Source organism: Panthera uncia, chromosome C2 (genome assembly GCF_023721935.1).
Source record: "Panthera uncia isolate 11264 chromosome C2, Puncia_PCG_1.0, whole genome shotgun sequence".
Taxonomy (NCBI): Eukaryota; Metazoa; Chordata; class Mammalia; order Carnivora; family Felidae; genus Panthera; species Panthera uncia.
The window spans coordinates 70,099,343-70,119,456 of NC_064810.1; the positions used below are offsets into that span (position 1 = coordinate 70,099,343).

General features: G+C 45.1%; 1 protein-coding gene across 2 annotated transcripts in view; it reads left to right on the top strand.

Moving 5' to 3' along the window:
- The first annotated feature begins 6,460 nt into the window (after positions 1-6,460).
- Positions 6,461-20,114, top strand: part of MUC20 (mucin 20, cell surface associated) — a 58,556-nt gene continuing 44,902 nt past the window's right edge. The window contains exons 1-4 of one of the 2 annotated variants that reach the window (XM_049628349.1): positions 6,464-6,621; positions 9,865-11,205; positions 13,165-13,256; positions 14,743-15,922. In XM_049628349.1, the coding sequence (XP_049484306.1) occupies positions 6,528-6,621; positions 9,865-11,205; positions 13,165-13,256; positions 14,743-14,811 (1,596 nt within the window). In that variant the 5' untranslated portion in view covers positions 6,464-6,527 and the 3' untranslated portion in view covers positions 14,812-15,922. Of the gene's footprint in view, positions 6,622-9,864; positions 11,206-13,164; positions 13,257-14,742; positions 15,923-20,114 lie in introns of those variants that run through there. The other variant, XM_049628350.1, reaches the window with a different exon arrangement.

Genomic DNA, 20,114 nt, shown 5'->3' on the forward strand with positions numbered 1-20,114 from the left:
TTTTACTTCTCTCTGCCCGTGGCCTTCCTCTGCAAGGTGACAAGTCTTTCTAGTTCTACTTCACAACACGGTTCATTTCTGTTCCTCCTATACTCCAATTGCCAAAGTCCCAGGTCACAGCGTCCTAACTGGTCCTCTTGCACCGGGATCTCCCCTAACTGGTCTCTGCCCCCAGTTTACTGCCCACAGCAGAGTTCTGGTGTTGCCAGTTACTCATTCAGAAACCACCACTGGCTTCCCATTGTCTCCAGAACAAAAGCTAACCTCCCACATATGGCTACAAAGCCCTCCACAGCATGAGCCCAAGGCACATTTCTGGCTTTATCTGCTATAAGTCCCTTTCCCCACTCCTATGTTCCACCTAAATAGAATGACCCATTATCCCTGTCCATGCCTTCCTCCAGGCTTTGGCTAATCTGAACACTGGTTTCTAAGTAAATGATTATAGCAAAGGAGGTCCTGTCAGAGTCCAGTTATTGGCTCTATTGGTTCTATTTTAGCTTAGTTTCTCTGAATAACTTATTTGGGAACAGAACTCCAAGGAGCAGGTGAGGGGAAAGGGAAGTGATGCAGAGACAAAGGGAGACCCAACACAAAGATGCATTATTCAGTTGGCCCCCACTATGGCTGATTAGTTGCTTGATCCTGTGGGACCTTTTAAAAAATCTTATGAAATGTTTCAGAGAACCATCTGTCCTGGGGATGGAATAGGAAGCATCTGTCCATTGCCTCCCATTCTCATGGTTTATAGGTTGCTCCACTAGGCGCTAACTCTTTCAGTTCTTTTTTGCTGGTATGTGAGAGCAGAGCAGCTCTTGGAAGCATCCCAAGCCTTGGCATCAGGGAAACCCTGGCAGAGAGCAAATGGAACATGGCAAGGCACTGCCTCATCACTCCTGGAAAAGTAGTCACCGTAGCAATGGCTGGAGTAGGAAGCAAGGCCAAAAGGACTTGAATGGTGTACAAAAGGTGTTCTACCTACTGGCTTTTGGGAACACATGCTTTATCCCTCTAGCTCTTCCAACCACAGATTTCTTCTCCTGCCTAGGGATGGAGGAGCCTGGGTGAGGAGACATCCTTGGGCCCTGTTTGGAAGAACTGGTCTCATACATCCAGACCTAGTGGTCTCTCTCCCTTCCTTGCTAGGAAGTACTTTTCAAGTGAGGCTCTGTGGGATGTGGCCTCTCCAGTTGGGATCATCCTATGGGCCTCATAGAAAGCCCAAAGATGTTGATCTATGGGCTCTTTTCCCTCTCTTCACTCAGTGATTATTTTCCTTCCAAATGTCCAGAAACTCCATCTCTTTTAATTGCTCCTATATCATCCTTTCATCCCAGATAGGATGAACAGAGTTAGGTTATTCCAAACTGAAGAGACTGTTTCTGAGATGTTCCAATACTGGTACAGCTTCCTCTCTAGTTGAGTGTACACGTGTGTGCATATGTGCATGCATATTTCATTTCTATCTGGCTCTCCATCTTCCCTCCCCATCTTCCAAATATCTTCCCTGTGAAAGTCATTTCCCTGGCAGAAGCATACTACCAGGGAAAAGCCTTGGAAAAACAGAGGGTCTGCATTACCAGCCCTGCCTGGTATTTAATTTAATGCAAATTAAAATTACAAAGAGAAATTAATATTCATAATGATGTCTAAAATTACAAGGCCTGATGATAGCAAGTGTTGATGAGAATGTGGAGCAACTGGAACTCTTATATGTTGCTGGTATAGCTGAAGCTGGCACAATCAATTTGGAAAACTGTTGGATACTATATACTAAAGCTAAACACATGTATGCCCAATGACCCAGCAATTCCACTCATATATATATATATATATATATATATATATATATATCCAAAACAAATGCAAGAGGGTTCATTGCAGCTTTATCCAGAATAGTGAAAAACTGGAAACAACTCAAATGTCCATCAATAGGAAAATGGATAAATAAATTGTGGTATATTTTATACAATGGAATACTATCTAACAACAAAAAAGTACTGTTACATACAACATGAGTGAGTTTCACAGGCATAATGTTAAGAAAAAGAAGCCACACACGAACGAGTGTGTATTCATAATTCCATTTACATGAAGATCAAAAACAGGCAAAACTAACCCATGGTGATAGAGGTAACAATGATTTTGGGGGGCAAATACTGACTGGAAGGGAACACAAGCGAGCCTAATGAGATGCTGAAAATGTCTCCTTTGTCTGAGTGCGGATACCTCTTGGGTGTATACAAATGTAAAAATTCATCAAGTTGTATGCTACTTAGGATTGATGTAGTTTACTGTATGTAGGCTATACCCTAACAAAGAGATGAATGAACTAGTGGACAGAGGGCTCTCTGGAGTTTCCTATACTATAGCCCAAGGAATAGGGGTTAGCGTGGGGAAGGCCCATTCTCAGGTCCTTGCAAATTTAGATGATTCTCACCACCTCTTCTGTGGTAACTCTGCCTGACAGGATCTCATCTAAACAATCTGTGCATACTTAACATTTTGAACTTGTAGGGACACACATGGACCCCCCAGAGTTGCTATAGAGATATTTTAAAGTAGAAACATTAAAGCAATAGAAGATGTAGAAAGAAATGTAATCTGAACTTCCCTTAACTAAAGCAGAGCCTTCCAAAAATACACCTGCCATTAGTGTCCTTCTGAGTGATTTTCTAGCCAATTCAGTCTGCCATGGAGACAGACTGCCTAATAGAACCTTCTGTACCCATGGAAGCCCTAAGCCCCCCACCCTTCCACTCCCACTCCTTCATTATGTTTGGTATATAAACCTTGATCTCTGGCTATTCAGTGAGTTATTCAATACTGAGCAACTTCCTGGTGCCCTTGCGAATAAACTTGGTCTTTTCACCTGTTCATCTGTCTGTTCTTAATTAATTTGCAGACCCTCAATCACCAGACCCATGTTGAAGGAGAAAAAAGTTTTTCCTCCCAACAAACCCAGAACAACTTAGCTGTGGCCTGGAGCTGGGCTATATCTCAGTGGTCTAGCAGATTTATAACCTTGTATTTTGAGGACATTTGACCAAGTTGACTCTTTTATCAGACTCTTGGCAGGCCAGTGCTTTGGGCTTTACTTGATAACCCTTGTCCTGAGCCAGGTTCATCCCTATAATATGCACTGGTTTCATTGTGGACAGAGGGGTTCTAAACACTCTGATGAAAGAGCCAGACCCAAAAGGCACTGATGACAACTCCATCCTTCCAGTTGTTCAAGCTGAGAAGTCTGTACTTATTCTTGATTTCTGTTTGTTTGACATCCCACATCAATGTGGCAGGAAATCATGTGGACTCTATTTTCAAAATACATCCAGAATCTGATCAACTCCCACTACTTCCTCTGCTACCTCCCCTGTCAGAGCCACCCTCCTGTCTTGCCTGGACTAGGGAAAAAGCTCCCATTCTTAGTGCAGCTGCCAGACCGATCCTTCTAAAGTTAGATCCCATGGCTCCATCTGTTCATAACTTCCCAGGCCCCATCTGTTCCCACCTCACTCGGAGTACCAGTCCCAAGACTGGCAAAGCCCTGTATCATCTACCCCCTCACTCTGTCCTCCTATGTGTGCCCTAGTGTGCTCAAAATCTGCCCCTAGTGTGCTCTAGTCACATGGGCCTTTTGATGCTCCTTGAGCTTGCTCCTGCCTTAGGTCTCTGGACCTTTCTCTAGAAGTTCCCACTGCCTGGAATGCTCTTCTCCAGGTATAACTGTCTCACCAATTTCAGGTCAGTGCTCAGCTCTCACCGTGCTATTTCACACAGCAAGCTGCACCTCCCCCCTGCCTCCCCCCAATACCAGGTTCCTGTTGTCTTTTTTCCTTCTTTTCCCCGTAGTATTCATCCCTACATAATTCACTTATTTGTTGTGTTTATTGTTTGCCATCTTTCTTCACCAGGAAGTTAGTTCCATGAGGTTAGGGATCTGTTTTACTTAGTGATGTATTGCAAATGCTGGCATATAGTAAGTATTGCATATATGTTTAAGTTAACGAAACCAGCCTCCAATGCTCGCTCAGGGTGAGAGCTGAGTTGGGCTGAAAAAAAAAAAGTCCAGAAACTTTCTGGATAAGTTTATTATGACCCAAGGGCCAATAGTCATGTGCCAGGGCACCTGTGTGGCTCAGTCAGTTAAACGTCGAACTTCAGCTCAGGTCATGATCTCACGGTTCATGAGTTTGAGCCCCATGTCGGGCTCTGTGCTGACAGCTCAGAGCCTGGAGCCTTCTTTGGATTCTGTGTCTCTCTCTCTCCCTCTGCTCCTCCCCCGCTTATACTCTGCCTCTCTCTCTCTCTCTCAAAAACAAATAAAACATTAAAAGAAAAAAAATAGTCATGTGCCCAGGCTTGGAAATTCCCCCAGATGTAGAGGAAAATGGACCAGACAAAATTCAGCAAACCCAGGGAGGTATTTAGCCAGACTTCCCTCCCAGTGGGTTCCTGGTTAGATCCCATCACAGGCAACTGGGCTGGAGCTGAGATGTTGTTCACTTAAATGATGACAAGAAAAAGGAAATGGTGAGGGGAAGTCCGCGGTGGGCATGAGAAAGGCACCTGAAATGCATCAGTCTGTAGATTAAGCCACTGGCTGCTGGAATGAGGAAGTCCCTCTCCCAGCCCTGGCAGGGCAGAGAGGTAGCTCACAAGGGGAGGGAAGTGGCAGAAAGGAGCTGCATTCTTTCTTTCTTTTTTCATTTCAGTGATGTATTTATTTTATAACTGGAAGTTTGTACCTCTTACTCCCTTCACTTTACCCATGCCCGCATCTACGTCTCCTCTGGCAACCACCAGTTTGTTCTCTGTATTTAAGAGTTCTGTTTGTTTTTGCTGGAGTTTCTTCCGTCTTCTCTAGGGGGAAGCCCCACACTAGATCTCATGCTACAAGACATGAGACTTCAGGTCATTGCTGTGGCCTGGGGCCTCCTCTCCTCTTCTGAAATCCCCCAGGGGGATATCCATCCTTCCTTTTGATAAAGTGAAGGATTTAGGCTGAATTGGAGGGTAGAAAGGTTCAGCCTGTCGGGAATACTCTACAGATCAACCATGTTTTTGGAACTGGGGTCCAAGATCTCTGACTCCACGTGCTGGACTGTGTCCCAGGTGGACCCGCTCACGCTCTTCTCATGGAGTCTCCCCCCACGTTCTGGAATGACTCTCTCCTTCTTCCAGGCAGCAGAGTTTTGTTTTTTTTTGTTTTTTTTTTTTGTTTTTTTCATTTCAATGCAGGGTGAAGTTCCAGAAGACAGTATTGTACACCTAATTCAGAACCTCAGACTGCATGGCCAAGAGGACCTTGTTGATGGAAGCCCAGAGAGGGAAAATAACTTGTCCATGATCACACAGTTCCTGGGCCACTCTTAAGGAAGGAGCTGGAAAGAGAACTTAGGTTTTCTGACTGCACTTTGAAGTTCCTTCCAGCAGTAAGATTTTGTGATTTCTTGATGCTGATCCACTCTACTATAGAGTGGCTTTCATCACAAAACTCTGGCCCTGAAATCCCCCAGGTACCTTGTCTGCTGCCACTGGCTGTGGCCACAGCAGCCCATTCCTTGGCCCCTGGAAGGGGTAACTTTCTTTTCTAGGGTATTTGGAAATATATTCTTTAGCCTCATTCCCCTTCTTGTAGCCAAATCCCCTAAGCTTCTGTAAGTAGGCACCTTCCCACTTCCCTCCTCCCAGGCTCTGTGACTCCAATCTGCACACTTTCCCTTTCCCTTCTCCCGGCTAGTGCCTTTCCCGTTCCACACCTCCAGTCTGGACACGGTCTTGACTCTGGCAGGGATGCAGAATCACGGGAATCATTGGAAAGATGTTAGAGATCAGAGTCCTGCTCCACACTGTCTCCTGCAGACTTTGGGGGGCTGTCCCTTCTCTCTACTGCTTGAGGATCAGGATAGATGTCAGGGCTCTCGTTCATTGAGCACCTAAGATGTACATGTATTCCACGAGCAACCAGTATGTAGCAGGCACTGTGTAAGAGACTTACTCTCTCATGTCGTCCTCACAGAATGGCCCACCAAGTTAAAGATTACGCCCATTTTATAGATCAGGAGGTTGAGCTTCAGAAAGATTCTTTAATTTGCCCTAGTCATAGAGCTAATAAAGGGTAGGATTAGAAATGAAACCCAGATGTGCTGAACTAAAAGCCTAAATCCCATGCACAAGGGGTGGGAGAAGAGGGAAGGGTTGTAGAAAGGGGGGAAATGTGAAACACTATCTTCCATGGCCTCCCTGGCTGCAGGACTGAGGGGTGAATATCACTGTGGGAATGATTTTATATCTTCCAATCAAACTTCAGAGAGGAGAGGTCACTGGGCCAGGGAGGCAGCAGGGGCATTTTGCTGACAGCCCTTGATATGTACCCTGCTACCTTTCAGCCTGTGCATTTATGATCACCTGGTTGCTTCTGGAAACTACCCAGCCACACCAAGGCAGGTGGCCCGCCCCTCTTCTCTGGGTTGAGGAAGCAGGAAAAGGTGGCAGTGAGAGGCTTTGGGCAGACGTGCTGGGCAATGGTGGCCGGAGCTCCTGTTAGGATGGGCTTTCTCTGGGGCCTGGCTCTGCCCCTTTTCTTCTGCGAGGCTGGGGCCCCCAGGAGCTCTGCAGGTAAGGAGGTGTGGGCTGCTCTCCTCACAGGGCTCTGGGTGTGAGTTTCGGTACCGGCAGCCCTTTGTGGTTGATTAATTAGAATTAACCATAAAGCTACATCTGAAGTATTACTATTGTTGATAAAGAGTGTGCAAATGGCAGTGTGTCAGCTTACACATGTATGACACTGCAGCCCGTAGAATGAATGATGTCCTTGTGCCCTGGCTGCCAGTTGTCTCTGCGGGGGAGTGTGTGAGGTGGAGGGGTGGGAGGGGCGAGGGAGGTGCCGGCAGGGGATAAATCTGACTAAAGCCAAAGAAAGCAGCTTGACAAGATTCCAACTCCTCCAAGTTTATTTCCTAGCCCAGATTTCCGTTAAAAAACAGTTTTTGTGTGAAAAGTCCAACTGTTACAGACTGCCTGGGGAGGGCGGATTCTGAGAAGGGCAGGGCTTTTATGAAAGAGACTGACATGGATGTGTCACAGGAACTGTGCCATGCTTGTCACATGCATTGTCTTTATTATCTTTTTAATAGACTTTTTATTGTAGAGCAGTTTTGGGTTCACAGCAAAATTGAGCAGAAAATACAGAGATTCGGTTCACATATAACCTCTGCACCCCCCCATACCTAATCTCCCCTCATTATCAACATCCTGCATTATCTTTTTCTTTTTTTAATGACTATTTTTTAGAGCAGTTTTAGTTTCGCAGCCAAATTGAGAGGAAGCGACCGAGACTTCCTATATGCTCCCATGCACCATCTTTTTAATCCTCTCAGTAACCTCATGAGACAGACACGGGTCTTGTTATTACCCGTCTCTCTCCACAAGATGGGATTGAGGCTTACCATCTTGCAACTCATCTGCAAAGCCAGAATGTTATTCCGCATGTGCCTACCGCTAGGACCACGTTGTCTCTTGCACGCACTCATGACCTGCCAGGCTTGTGCTGCACATTTTACATTTAATTGAACTTAGTCTTCACAACCCTATGAAATAGGTACCTGCAGCTCCATTTTATAGATGAGAAAAATGCACGCTTGAGCCAGGAGACTTGGCCGGGGTCACATGATTGGTAAGCAGCGGAGTAAACAACAGAGAAAGGACTCAAACTCAGGATCTATAGTACACATGCCTTCCTCTCTGCTTTTTTGATCTGAAGAATGGACCAAGAGAGCTGCAGCATTCTAGAGCTGTAGAGGATTGGGTAGGCTTTGCTGTGTTTGAGAAGACCTCTGGGGGGTAAGAAACTTGGGTGGGGTTGTGAGAGCCCCGAGGGGTGTGAAGAAGCTACGGGGGGTTGGAAGCTTCAGGAGGTTTCACAGCAGGATGGTATCACAGGGTTCCAGGAAAAGGAAGAAAATACTTCAGGGGAGGTGGATGGTCAGACCCCAAGAGCACCACTGTTTGGGCTCTAGGCTGGGTGGGTTGACACAGCTTTGCTTTCACTGTGTGGGGACTGAGGAAGCTCAGAGAAATATCTTGGGCTTTGAAGTGGGGAGAAGAAAGTATATTCCTGTAAAAGCATGATTGCAGAACAACTAATGAGAGTGAATGCCATGACTGACCTGATATGCATGTGGGGACAGCCTGACATTCTCACTGCATTAAAGTTGGTTGTGTCCTCTCAAGTGACTCTTTGAGAAGACAAGGCTTGGGAGGGATGCTTAGTAATCCCTTACAGTCTTTGGAAAATAAGACTTTCCCATCCCCCTTCTCCTCTGGTCCTCACCATTATGGCAAGGCAGATATGATCACCCTCTTTCACAAGGGAGGAAATGGAGGCCTGGAGAGGCCTGGTGGACTAACTTGGCTAGTAGGAGGCAGAGTCAGGATTTGAACCAGTTAGTCATTGGACTCCAGAGCTAGTAGGCAATAGGCCTGGGGCTGGAACCCAATCTCTTGCTTCCTGGCCCAGTGCTCTTTTATTGTTCAGAGAGAGACACATTGGACAAACTGAGGACCTGGGGCCCTGTCCTGACAGCCAGCCAGGGACGAGGTGACCAACTAGTCCTGTACTTCCATTGGGTCATTGGATACTTTTGGGCCAGTAGATCTCAGTAAAGACCATCTCAAACCATCAGAACCCTGAAAAGGAGGGCTTATATTTTGATTCTTTCCCTTCCAAGAGTAAGGTTACTGGATAAAACACAGGGAATCAGCTTAAATTTGAATGTCAGATAAGAAAGCTTTTTCTAGCAGTATGTCTCAAATATTATGTAAGAAATACACATACTGAAAACATTATTTGTCACTGAAATTATTGCTTGTTTATCTGAAATTCAAATTTGAGTTTAACTGGGCACCCGGTATTTTTAATTGCTAAATCTGGTAACCCTCCCTGAAAGGGTCCTTGGCCCACTTACAGAGGGAACCCTTCCTCCTTAGTAGATGGGAGAGGCACACTTGTCAGCCCATAAAAAGATCCTGCTGTAGCCTCCCCAGGGCCATTGGTGCCATTCGGCCCACTGTGCATACAACCTCACAGGGTCCATCAAATGAACAGGGATGCTCTGCCCTGTAGAGAAATGCTAGTGGCATCTCTAAGAAGTGAAGTTTGCCTCACTTGGCTCCCTGTTTCCAGTGGAACATGCCTGGTGCATCATTTCTGTAGTTCTGGGATCTTATCCCTGCCACATCAGATGATGGGACCCCAGGGTTCCTTGCTGGAGCCCCAACGACTCTGCCTGCTCTCTTCCCTTTTGCAGTAGCCACCTACTCTGTCTCTGGAGGTTCCTCTCTCCCAGTCCTCCCAGATACCTCTAAATACAAAACCACAGATGTTTCCTGTATTTGAAGAGTTTTCACTTCCATGGGGAAACATTTGCTGGATGAGTAAAGTATCAATGGGAAAGTGACAAGGATTCTTTGAGAAGGTTCTGAGAGTCGTGATTTTTGCTCTGTAGTTGTTGATTCACTTAGACTTATGCCTCCTTTTCTCCCCTTTGAAGCTGGATCCTGGCCCCACGCATTCCCCCTGATGGCTTCAGACCAATAATCAACTAGATTCTGAGGCTTGCTTGCCTCAAGTGGGTCATCAGAGGACATCAGTCAGGTGATCCCAGTTCCATGGTTGACACATGGGACTGGTCTTCCCAATACCACCTCCTTCTTTCTTGTATGTATAGATGAAAAATGGAGTAAAAACAACTTCCCCTCCCCACCTTCCTCCCAGTAGTGCCCAGGCCATAAACACAAGAGCTTGTGTGAAGTCAGTCCACAGGGACTCATGGCTTACAAAGGTGGTCTTACCCAACACAGGCCCTAGCACCAGCAGACCAGGCCCTTTGGTGACAACAAACCACATAGAAGTGACTACCATGACTCCGGGGATCAAGACAAGTTCACAGGGAGCCTTCCAGACGACTGACCTTGTTGAGACCTCTGTGCAAAGCCACATCCCTTTGGAAACTCAAACCCTGAGCACCCAGACCTTTGATAGGACCTTAATCCTGGCCAGCACCATTTCAGATGCAGAGATCAGGGAAACCAAGACCATTTTTCCTGCAACAGAGACCAGGGCCTTCACAAAAATGATACCTTCCAAATTCATGGTTGTGATCACCACTCCTATGGAGGCATCAGCCACAAGTGGCAGCCCCACAGGAACTGGAATGACCACAGTTGAGACGGTTATAGGCACTGATCTCGTGGAATCTGTCTTTGACACCCTTTGTACTGATGACAGCTCAGAAGAGGCAAAGAGGATCGTAATTGACATCTTGACATTGGCTCACACCTCTGCAGAAGTCGAGGCCCTGACCTTGGAGAGCAGTGCCTTCTCTGACAGCTCAGTTACGGCCATTGCCACCTCACAGGCCCTGGCATCTGACACCACTGTTCCGGCTAAAGCCTTGCTTGCCTACACCATCACCAACACTGAGGTTACCAATTGCAGCGTTGTAGAAATAGAAACAACTGCCACCACTCCTGGGACCTTGGACACAGATCATGATCCCACAGGAGGAAAGGCCCTGTCAGCCTCTGAGGTGTCAGCTTTGCTTGATTCCACTGAATCAGAATCAGACTTCACCAAGACCATGACATCTGCTGAGACCGTGTCAGGAGCCAGAGGCACAGAACCAGTCATGCCTGATACCACAGTTGAGACCCCGCTACCTGTTAATAGCACCATAGAAGGAGAAAGAGCAGCAGCCAAGACCACCACCCCCAGCACAACTTTGGTGACACTCAGCACGAACCCCTTGGAAGAAACTTCAGCCTTCTCTATTGAGACAAGTCACACGGAGGTCTCAGTTACAATCTCCACAGGGACTGGGTCAACAGTGGGCAAAGTGGCTCCCCCTGCTGGACTCTCAGATAGGGCCTACAGCCACACCCAAGCAACCACTAGCAAGAACTCCACCCCCTCAGAGACTTCAACCACAGACAGCACAACCAATGGGTCCATCCCCATCAACAGAAACCCCTTTCCTTCTGTGCATCCGACTGTGGCCAACAGCAGCCCAGAGGCAAATATCACCTTAGTCAAGACCACAGCCTTAGCAAAGACCTTGAAGACAGCCAGCACGACTGAATGGAAGCCCCCAACATCCATGCCCACCACTGCTCAGACAAGGTGGACCACAGAAGTTACTGCAGGTAAGTGGCTCTTGGAGGTGTGATCTTGGGGATTTGGAGTTGGGAATTTCCAGAATGTCTACATGCTTAAGGGATAGGGAGGAAGGAAGGATCTAGAGGCTTATTCTGAGCCCAGTCTCTGAGGTCACGTCTTCATGATCTTCTAGTGATTCTTGCCAAAATCAGAAACAGGAAGAGTTACGATGGCATATGGAAAAACTGTGGGGTTGGAAGTCTGGACAAATAGTTTGAGACCCTGGTTTTGCCCTTAACAATCTAGTGGCCTAGAACAGGTCCTTTTCCTTTCTGGGCCTCAGTTTCTCCACCAGTAACTGCAGGGGGCTGTGTTGCATGAACAATGACGTCTTTTCCAACTCTGCCCTTCTGTGATATTAACGGTTGAGTAACTACTGTGTGCCGGGTGAGGCCCCAAATTGTATTCAAAAGCCACAGTCCTCATGCTCTGGAAACCTCTGGTTCAGCTAGAGCCACACAGAGGGGCACTGTGTGAATGTCTGGCCCAAGTTGCTGCCCCCTGAGCAGCTGGGACCCCATAAGAGTGGGGCTTGCTGGGCTGGGAGCCATAGACAGTGACTTTAAATAAATGAATAAATTGGGCAAAGGTTTGGGCATTTAATGCTACATGTCTGAGACAACAGATACTTCTCAGGGATGAGGCCCCTTCGTCAGAAGCTGCTGGGTCAACCCAGCTTCTGGTCAGCCTGGAGCCTCCACCTCTACTTCCTGTCACTGTCCTCATGCCTCATCCCTGTGGTGTCCTCAGCTGGCCCTGCCTCTGTGGGGAGGTGAAATAAAAATATTAATCACGATCACCTTACTGAACATCTTTTGTATTCCAGGGAGAGATCATATAAAAATATTTCATAACCAGTGAAGCATTGGCACTGGCTGAATGTTCTCACTGATGTCAGCCAGTGAACTACGAGCTTTGCATGTGTTATCTTTTCTAATTAAACCTTCAAAATTACCTTATGAGGTGGGTGTTATGCCCCACCTGACAGGTGAGGAAACAGGTATAAAGATGCTAGAAAGATAGCAGTGGGACTCCAAATGGAAGTCTGTTTGATTCCAACTCATAACCTCCTATTGTGCTTTTATTTTTTAAAGCTCAATTTATTAATATACCTTTATTTAAAAATGCTTTTCTTTATTATTTGTTGATTAGATACTGCATTGACATGATTTAAAAATCAATAGGTTCATAAGGGGTCAGCATAAAATGTCTTTCTCCCACTGCTGTTCCCCAACTACCCAGCTTCCATCATACACATAACTGGCAGAGTTATTTTCTTGTGAATCTTCTGGCCATGAAATATGCATGTGGCAGCAAAAACAAGAAGGATGAGATATCAATATTGGTATCTCTATCGGTCTATATAAATATAGAAGTGCAGTGACTGGATCAGTTCTAACAGTATTCTGAGAGGGGGAAATGACTACGAGAGGGCAGTTAAGGCAAGCAGGTTAGGGCTCAACAAAAAGCAGAACTTGCCTACAAGGCTGCTAAATTGGGAAGGCTGGATCGAAACCTCCACCAACTTGGAACTGGAAAGCATTGGCTGAGGGCATCACCTCCAAGAGCCGGCCTCTCTCAGGCATTGTCCCTGTCTGGACCCTTTCCCAACAGCCCATCTGTGACCGCTAGTCCTCGAGAACATTCTAGATTCACTTTGATTTCTCCTTCCTCACACTACTCTTTTGACTTCTCTGAATGTGGTTGGGGCCTTTTTCACTCTTGTTGGGAAGACACTACAAGGAGCCCAGTTATTGGAGAGAAGGAGTCCTCTTTCTCTTTGCAGTGAGTAAATGTAAGCTCCCATGTGAACACTGACACATTTACACATGAGAGTGAGCACATATGTGCAGAGGTGTGCACAGAGGCTGGGTAGCATGGGTCATGTCATGATTCCTGAACTGACTTACCCATATTTTCATCTGCTGCTTTTTTTAAACTTGTAGGTGGGGATGGAGGCTTTTTCCTTCTGCGGCTGAGTGTGGCCTCTCCAGAAGACCTCACTGACCCTAGAGTGGCAGAGAGGCTGATGCAGCAGGTGAGTGGGCACTTTCTGGGCCAAGAAAGTAGAGGAGAGAATTAGGAACTAAGTTTAAGGATCCCTGCTTGGCTTGGCTTCTGTCTGTTTTTCCTGAGTTGGGAATTCCCCTTCTGTGCTATGTAAAGAAATTCTTTCCTTCACCCCCAATTTCCTCAGGCCCTAGGAAGGTCAGGGCTTCTGGCCCTTGGGAGAAGATCAATGATATTAATGGGCAGATAGGCAGGACTTCGGGTTACAAGTAGCAGAAATCAACTCATTGTAGCTTACACAGAAAAGGCAAGGCATTATTGGCTGAGAAAACTAGAAATGACTGTTCCAGCTTCAGTTATGGCTGTATCCAGCAGCTTAGACATGATCATCAAGATTTTCTCTTTCTCTACCTCTCTTAGCTCTTCATTGTTCAGAATCTCTCTTCATATGTACAGAAAGGTGGCTGTGACAGCCCTAGAGTCACAGACACTTCCCTCTCCCAAGGTCTGCTTATTATACTAGGGAAACACTGATCTCATTGGCCTGCAAGGGCCACTATGAGTGACAGCTCAACCACATGGAATGAGAAGGACAGGCCCCAAAGGAAATAGGAATGCCAGGCAGGAAAACACCCCATAGATGTATGCTCCAGATGGGGACCAAGATTGGGGTATATTTGTATAAGTTGGGAAAATTCTCCTAAGACCCAGATCACTGGACAAAGCTTCCAATGGTGGAATTCTGGGGTCAGAGATTATGGGGATAATATGAATCACTGGAAGGTTAAACTAGGTCAGCTCAGTCTAGCTCTTGTGCCCACGTCTTGCTGCTAGGGGATGAGAAGAGGAAGTATCTGGGCTCTTAAAGTTCTCTTAGTGGAAAGGGGCCCATCAGGACTCCCATAATGAGATCTCTGAGCACAGCATGGGGGTTTTGAATTGGGACAGCCAAAGAAATGACAAATGCCTACTGCACTTGATAATCAAAGTAGCAAGTGTGAATCCTAGCCAAAGAGGGAAGCCAGAATGGTGCCAGATCTGAGTCCCCCAGACTGGAAACTATTTCAGGGTTCAGAAAGAGGCCAGGGAGAGAGAACAGGTCAGGAGCTGAGGCATAGGAATCAGGCCATGTAGGTGTTGGGCACGAGCTCTTGTCAGGAGCGGGACACTGATGTAGGGCTCAGGGTTCAGGACTCAGACAAACAATAAGTTTGGAGCCATATAGATCTGAGGGTGAATTCCAGTTCCTAACTGTGTGACCTTGGGTAAGTTACTCCATATTATTTTCCTCCCTTATAAAATGAAGTGAATACAACCTGCTTTGTAAGGTTATTGTGAGGTTAAATAGCATTATGTGCATGAAACACCTAGTTCATGCCTAGCCGGTGGGGGGCCCAGGGAGTGTTGCTGGCCTCCTCCTATGTTCTCTCTCACTGTCCCTTCCTGTCCGTGGCCTGTGGTGAACTCATAGGCCAGGTGGGCTGGAAGTACCACCTTCTCCTTTTGCCCTACAGCTCCTCCATGAACTGCATACTCACATGCCTCCCATCCAAGTGTCTCTGCTGCGTGTCAAGAAGGACTAAGGAACATCAGCTGTGGCCAGGCATGGTTGTGTGCCAAAGGGGGAAGTGCTGCTGGTGGTCTGGGCCCCCCATAGACTAGAGCCAAGTTACTGTGCTGAGATATACCCGGGAGCTTCCCAGGAGGTCAGCTGGCCTAAGCCCTTTTCCCAGACCTGGCAGCAGGACCCTGACTCACATATGCCTGAGTGTGTGGGGGTCTGGGTGGGGGGTGTTCCAAAGATGTTCTTGGACTTCCTTTGGCACATGTGTTGTGTTTCAGTAAAGAGTGACTTGATCACCCATCTGTCACCTGCTTTGTGCTTCCATTGGACATTAATATTATATTCAGTGTGGCCCAGAGATTATCTATTTTATCAGTATGGGGTATGTGTGGGTTTGTTTGTTTGTTTTGATATTTATATGGTACAGGGATTTAGGGCATCTTCCCTTTACCTCCCTCCTTCATTCTCCCCTGGTTCTTGGTTTGGACCTTGATTATAACACTTGCTGAGGTTGGCCCTGGAGCCTTTTGAACTTTGAGCTCCTTTGGAGCAGGAACCATATTTATCTTAGTATCCCCTGAACCTAGCAGAGTGCCTGGCCTGTAGTAGGATGACAGAGAATGTTTGTTGAATTGACCTGAATTTCAAATTCTGGACACAAACAGATCACAAGAAAGTCTGTAATACTCAAGTATTCCTTCCTCTAGCTCATAAGTCAAGTTATTATTATTAAAAAAAATAAATGTGGCTAATCTTTATTCTATTGTAAAAAAACTTGCTTATGATTTTCAAATTTTGAAAATTTCAAAAGGGCGGGGCGCCTGGGTGGCTTGGTCGGTTGAGCGTCCGACTTCGGCTCAGGTCATGATCTCACGGCCCATGAGTTCGAGCCCCTCGTCGGGCTCTGTGCTGACATCTCAGAGCCTGCAGCCTGTTTCAGATTCTGTGTCTCCCTCTCTCTCTTCCCCTCCTCTGTTCATGCTGTCTCTCTCTCTGTCTCAAAAATAAACGAAAAAAAAATTAAAAAAAAATTAAAAAGGGCTAAGAAAAAAAGACAGAAATGGAAAGAGGAGTAGAAGAGAAAGAAAAAAATTTCTAAAATCCCACCTCTTAAATACAACTATCGTTAATGTATATATTCAACCTCTCTGCTTGGTCTGAGATATCTCACATTCAATATTTCATACACACACACACACACATTTTATTTTATTATTCTATTCTATTCTATTCTATTCTATTCTAATTTTATTTGATTTTAGAGACAGTGTGTGTGAGTGGGATAGAGGGGCAGAAGGAAAGAGAGAGAGAATCCCAAGCAGTTTCCATGCTGAACATGGAGCCTGATACAGGGTTTGATCCCACCCATGACCCTGGGATCATGACCTGAGCCAAAATCAATAGTCATACGCTCAACCGACTGAGCCACCCAGGTGCCCCCCAAATCAAAGTCTTAATCTTTCCCCCAAACCTACTCTGCCTGTGTCTTCTACATCATGTCAATTACATCCTTCAGTTCCCCAAGCCAAAATTCTCAAAGCCAGTCTTTATTACTCTATTTCTTTCATACTTTACATCCATCTCATCAGAGAAGTCTGTTGGTGTTGCTGCTGTCAAAAATATGCACACAGCCTGACCCTTCTTCACCACCTCCACTGCTCTCACCTGGTCCGAGCTGCCGTGGTCTCTCACCTGGATTACTAACATCTTCCTAACAGGTCTCCCTCTTTCTACCTTTGCCCCCCACCTCCAGTGTAGTCCCAGCACACCAGCCAGCGCTGTCACTCTATAATGTAAGGCAGATGAAGCCACTCCTTGGCTCCAAACCCTCCCATTTCATTCAGACAGAAAGCAAGGTCCTATAATGGTCTGCAAAGCTGTATGCAATCTGTGCCCCTCCACCAGCCTCTTGAACTTGCAAACTGCACTCTAGCAACACTGACCTTGCTGTTCTATGAATGCATCAGGCCTTGAATGCACGCTCCTGCCTGGGGACATTTGCATGAATTGCTCAGTCTGCTTAGTATGCTTCTCCTGCAGATATCCACTTGGCTAACACTTCCACCCCTTCCACCCTCGCAGTGGGTCTGCCTGACCACCCCCTCTGCTTTGATTTTCTTCATGACGTTGATTACAACCTAACATAATACATATTTTATTTCTTTGTCTTGTTTACTATCTGTCTCCCTCAACTAGAATGTAAGAGTTTGTTCACTCCAGTATACCCAGCATCTAGGACAGTGCCTGGCACATAAAAGATTCTCAGTAAATATTTGTTAAATGAATGAAGGAAATAAGACAACTTTGGATATTCTTGTGAATAAGGGGAGTGTGCCTATTCAACTGATCCCCTTTCTCTTGCAGAGTGGGGCAGAATGAGTTTTATAAAGTAGGTTGGACAAAAATAATGGAAACATTCTTCCCAGCATATTTGATGAGCACGGACAACAGAAGAGAGACCATGTTGTGTGCTGTGGGGGATTCAAAGATGTCTCTTCCCACAGGGGCTAAAGTTAGTAGGGGAGGGCAGACATGTACAGACATAATAAACTGAAAGAATTTATTTACCATATATGGCATATATGGCAAAACCAGAATCTCCTTAATACACAAAGAGCTCTTACAAGGCAATAAAAAAGCATATATACCAACAGGAAAGTAGGAGTATAAATCCCTTCCAAAAGCAGGAATATTAGGGCCTCTTTTCCATGAGAAAGAAACTTCACCGGCAAAAAAAAAAAAAAAAAAAAAAAAGAAGAAGTAAATTGATACAATGAGATATGCTAACTGTGTATCAATAAGTAAAGAATTATAAAAATTATAATTTCTATGTTGATGAGGGTGTGAGAGGGGAAAGAACACTCTTAAACACTGCTTGTGTGAATGAAGTTGGGACAGCCTTTCTGGAGGACAATTTGACTAGCTAAGGCCTTAAAAACGTGCATCCCTTTAACTAGTTTCATTCCGAAGGGGTTCTTGAGGAAATAACTAAGAATCTGTGCAAAGCCCAATAAATAAATGTGTTCATTACAGGCCAATGTAATGAACAGGCTGTGTTATAACAGCCAATAAAGGCAAAATACAAAACAAAACACAAATAAGCTATCCCGGTATAGTCATTTGGTTAATAATAGTGTTTACCTTTCATACTCTCTTTAGAGGTTCCCTCTCCAAAGTCAAAGCTAGTCCTGTTTCTACCAAAGGAATCAAGCTCCCAGCTTTGTGTGCAAGGGTCTTTGTGATATGGAGAACTTACCCAGCTCGGTGTCCTGTGTTCCTTCCACAAGAAACTTACTACTTCCCAGTCACACCTGCTTTCATCCAGAGACTTTGCACATCATGATTCTTGTTCCCTAGAATGTTGTCCTCTCTTCTGGTCCCTTCGGTCTGGAAAACTTCTATTCATGCCTAGAAGCCTGGTTCATTCAGTGCCTCCTTGTGGTAGCTTTCCCCAAATTCCCTAAAGAAGAGCTAGTTTCTTAGTCTTTTTATGTTTCTGTTATAACACTTACCATGCTACATCATGCTTCATTTACTTACAAGGTTGTTAAGTTATATGTGCTTCATGACAACTGTAATGTAGTATTCATCTCTGTAGCCACAAAACCCAGCACAGAGCCCTGTACATGGAGGGCACTGGACTGTTTGCTGAATAACTGAGATGATGGGCCCCGTGAGCAGGTGGCCATGAAATGTGGGCTCTGAAAGTTGAGAAAAATGGCATTTAGTGCTGAAGTTAAACAAAATATAAATACAATGATATAATTATTATTAAGCTGTACTATAACTAGGCATAAATATATAACACTGCAGTTTTATACACCCAATTCTTTTTTTTAAGTATCTATTACTCATTTTAATTTTTTTTATTAACTTTTTGATTTTTTAAAATTAGTTAGCATATAGTGAAACAATGATTTCAGGAGTAGACTCCTTGGTGCCCCTTACCCATTCAGCCCATCCCCCCTCCCACAACCCCTCCTGTATCCCTCAGATTGTTCTCCATATCTTTGAGTCTCTTCTGTTTTGTCCCCTTCCCTGTTTTTTATATTATTTTTGTTTCCCTTCCCTTATGTTCATCTGTTTTGTCTCTTAAATTCCTCATATGAATGAAGTCGTATGATATCTGTCTTTCTCTGACTAATTTCATTTAGCATAATACCCTCCAGTTCCGTTCACATAGTTGCAAATGGCAAGATTTCATTCTTTTTGATTGCTGAGTAATACTCTGTTGTATATATATACCACGTCTGCTTTATCCATTCATCCATCGATGGACATTTGGGCTCTTTCCATACTTTGGCTATTGTCGATAATGCTGCTATAAACGTGGGGGTTCATGTGTCCCTTCGAAACAGCATGCCTGTATCCCTTGGATAAATGCCTAGTAGTGCAATTGTTGGGTCATAGGGTAGTTTTATTTTTAGTTTTTTGAGGAACCTCCATACTGTTTTCCAGAGTGGCTGCACCAGCTTGCATTCCCACCAACAATGCAAAAGAGATCCTCTTTCTCTGCATCCTCGCCAACATCTGCTGTTGGCTGAGTTGTTAATGTTAGCCATTCTGACAGGTGTGAGGTAGTATCTCATTGTGGTTTTGATTTGTATTTCCCTGATGATGAGTGATGTTGAGCATTTTTTCATGTGTCGGTTGGCCATCTGAATGTCTTCCTTGGAGAAGTGTCTATTCATATCTTTTGCCCATTTCTTCACTGGATTATTTGTTTCTTGGGTGTTGAGTTTGATAAGTTCTTTATAGATTTTGGATACTAACCCTTTATCTGATATGTCATTTGCAAATATCTTCTCCCATTCTGTCAGTTGCCTTTTAGTTTTGCTGATTGTTTCCTTTGCTGTGCAGAAGCTTTTCATTGTGATGAGGTCCCAGTCGTTCATTTTTGCTTTTGTTTCCTTTGCCTCCAGAGACATGTTGAGTAAGAAGTTGCTGTGGGCAAGATCAAAGAGGTTTTTGCCTGCTTTCTCCTCAAGGATTTTGATGGCTTCCTGTCTTACATCGAGGTCTTTCATCCATTTTGAGTTTCTTTTTGTGTATGGTGTAAGAAAGTGGTCCAGGTTCATTTTTCTGCATGTTTCTGTCCAGTTTTCCCAGCACCACTTGCTGAAGAGACTGTCTTTATTTCATTGGATATTCTTTCCTTTGGATATTCTGTGCTTTGTCAAAGATTAGTTTGCCATACGTTTGTGAGTCCATTTCTGGGTTCTCTATTCTGTTCCATTGATTTGAGTGTCTGTTCCTGTGCCAGTACCATACTGTCTTGATGATTACAGCTTTGTAGTATAGCTTGAAGTCTGGGATTGTAAT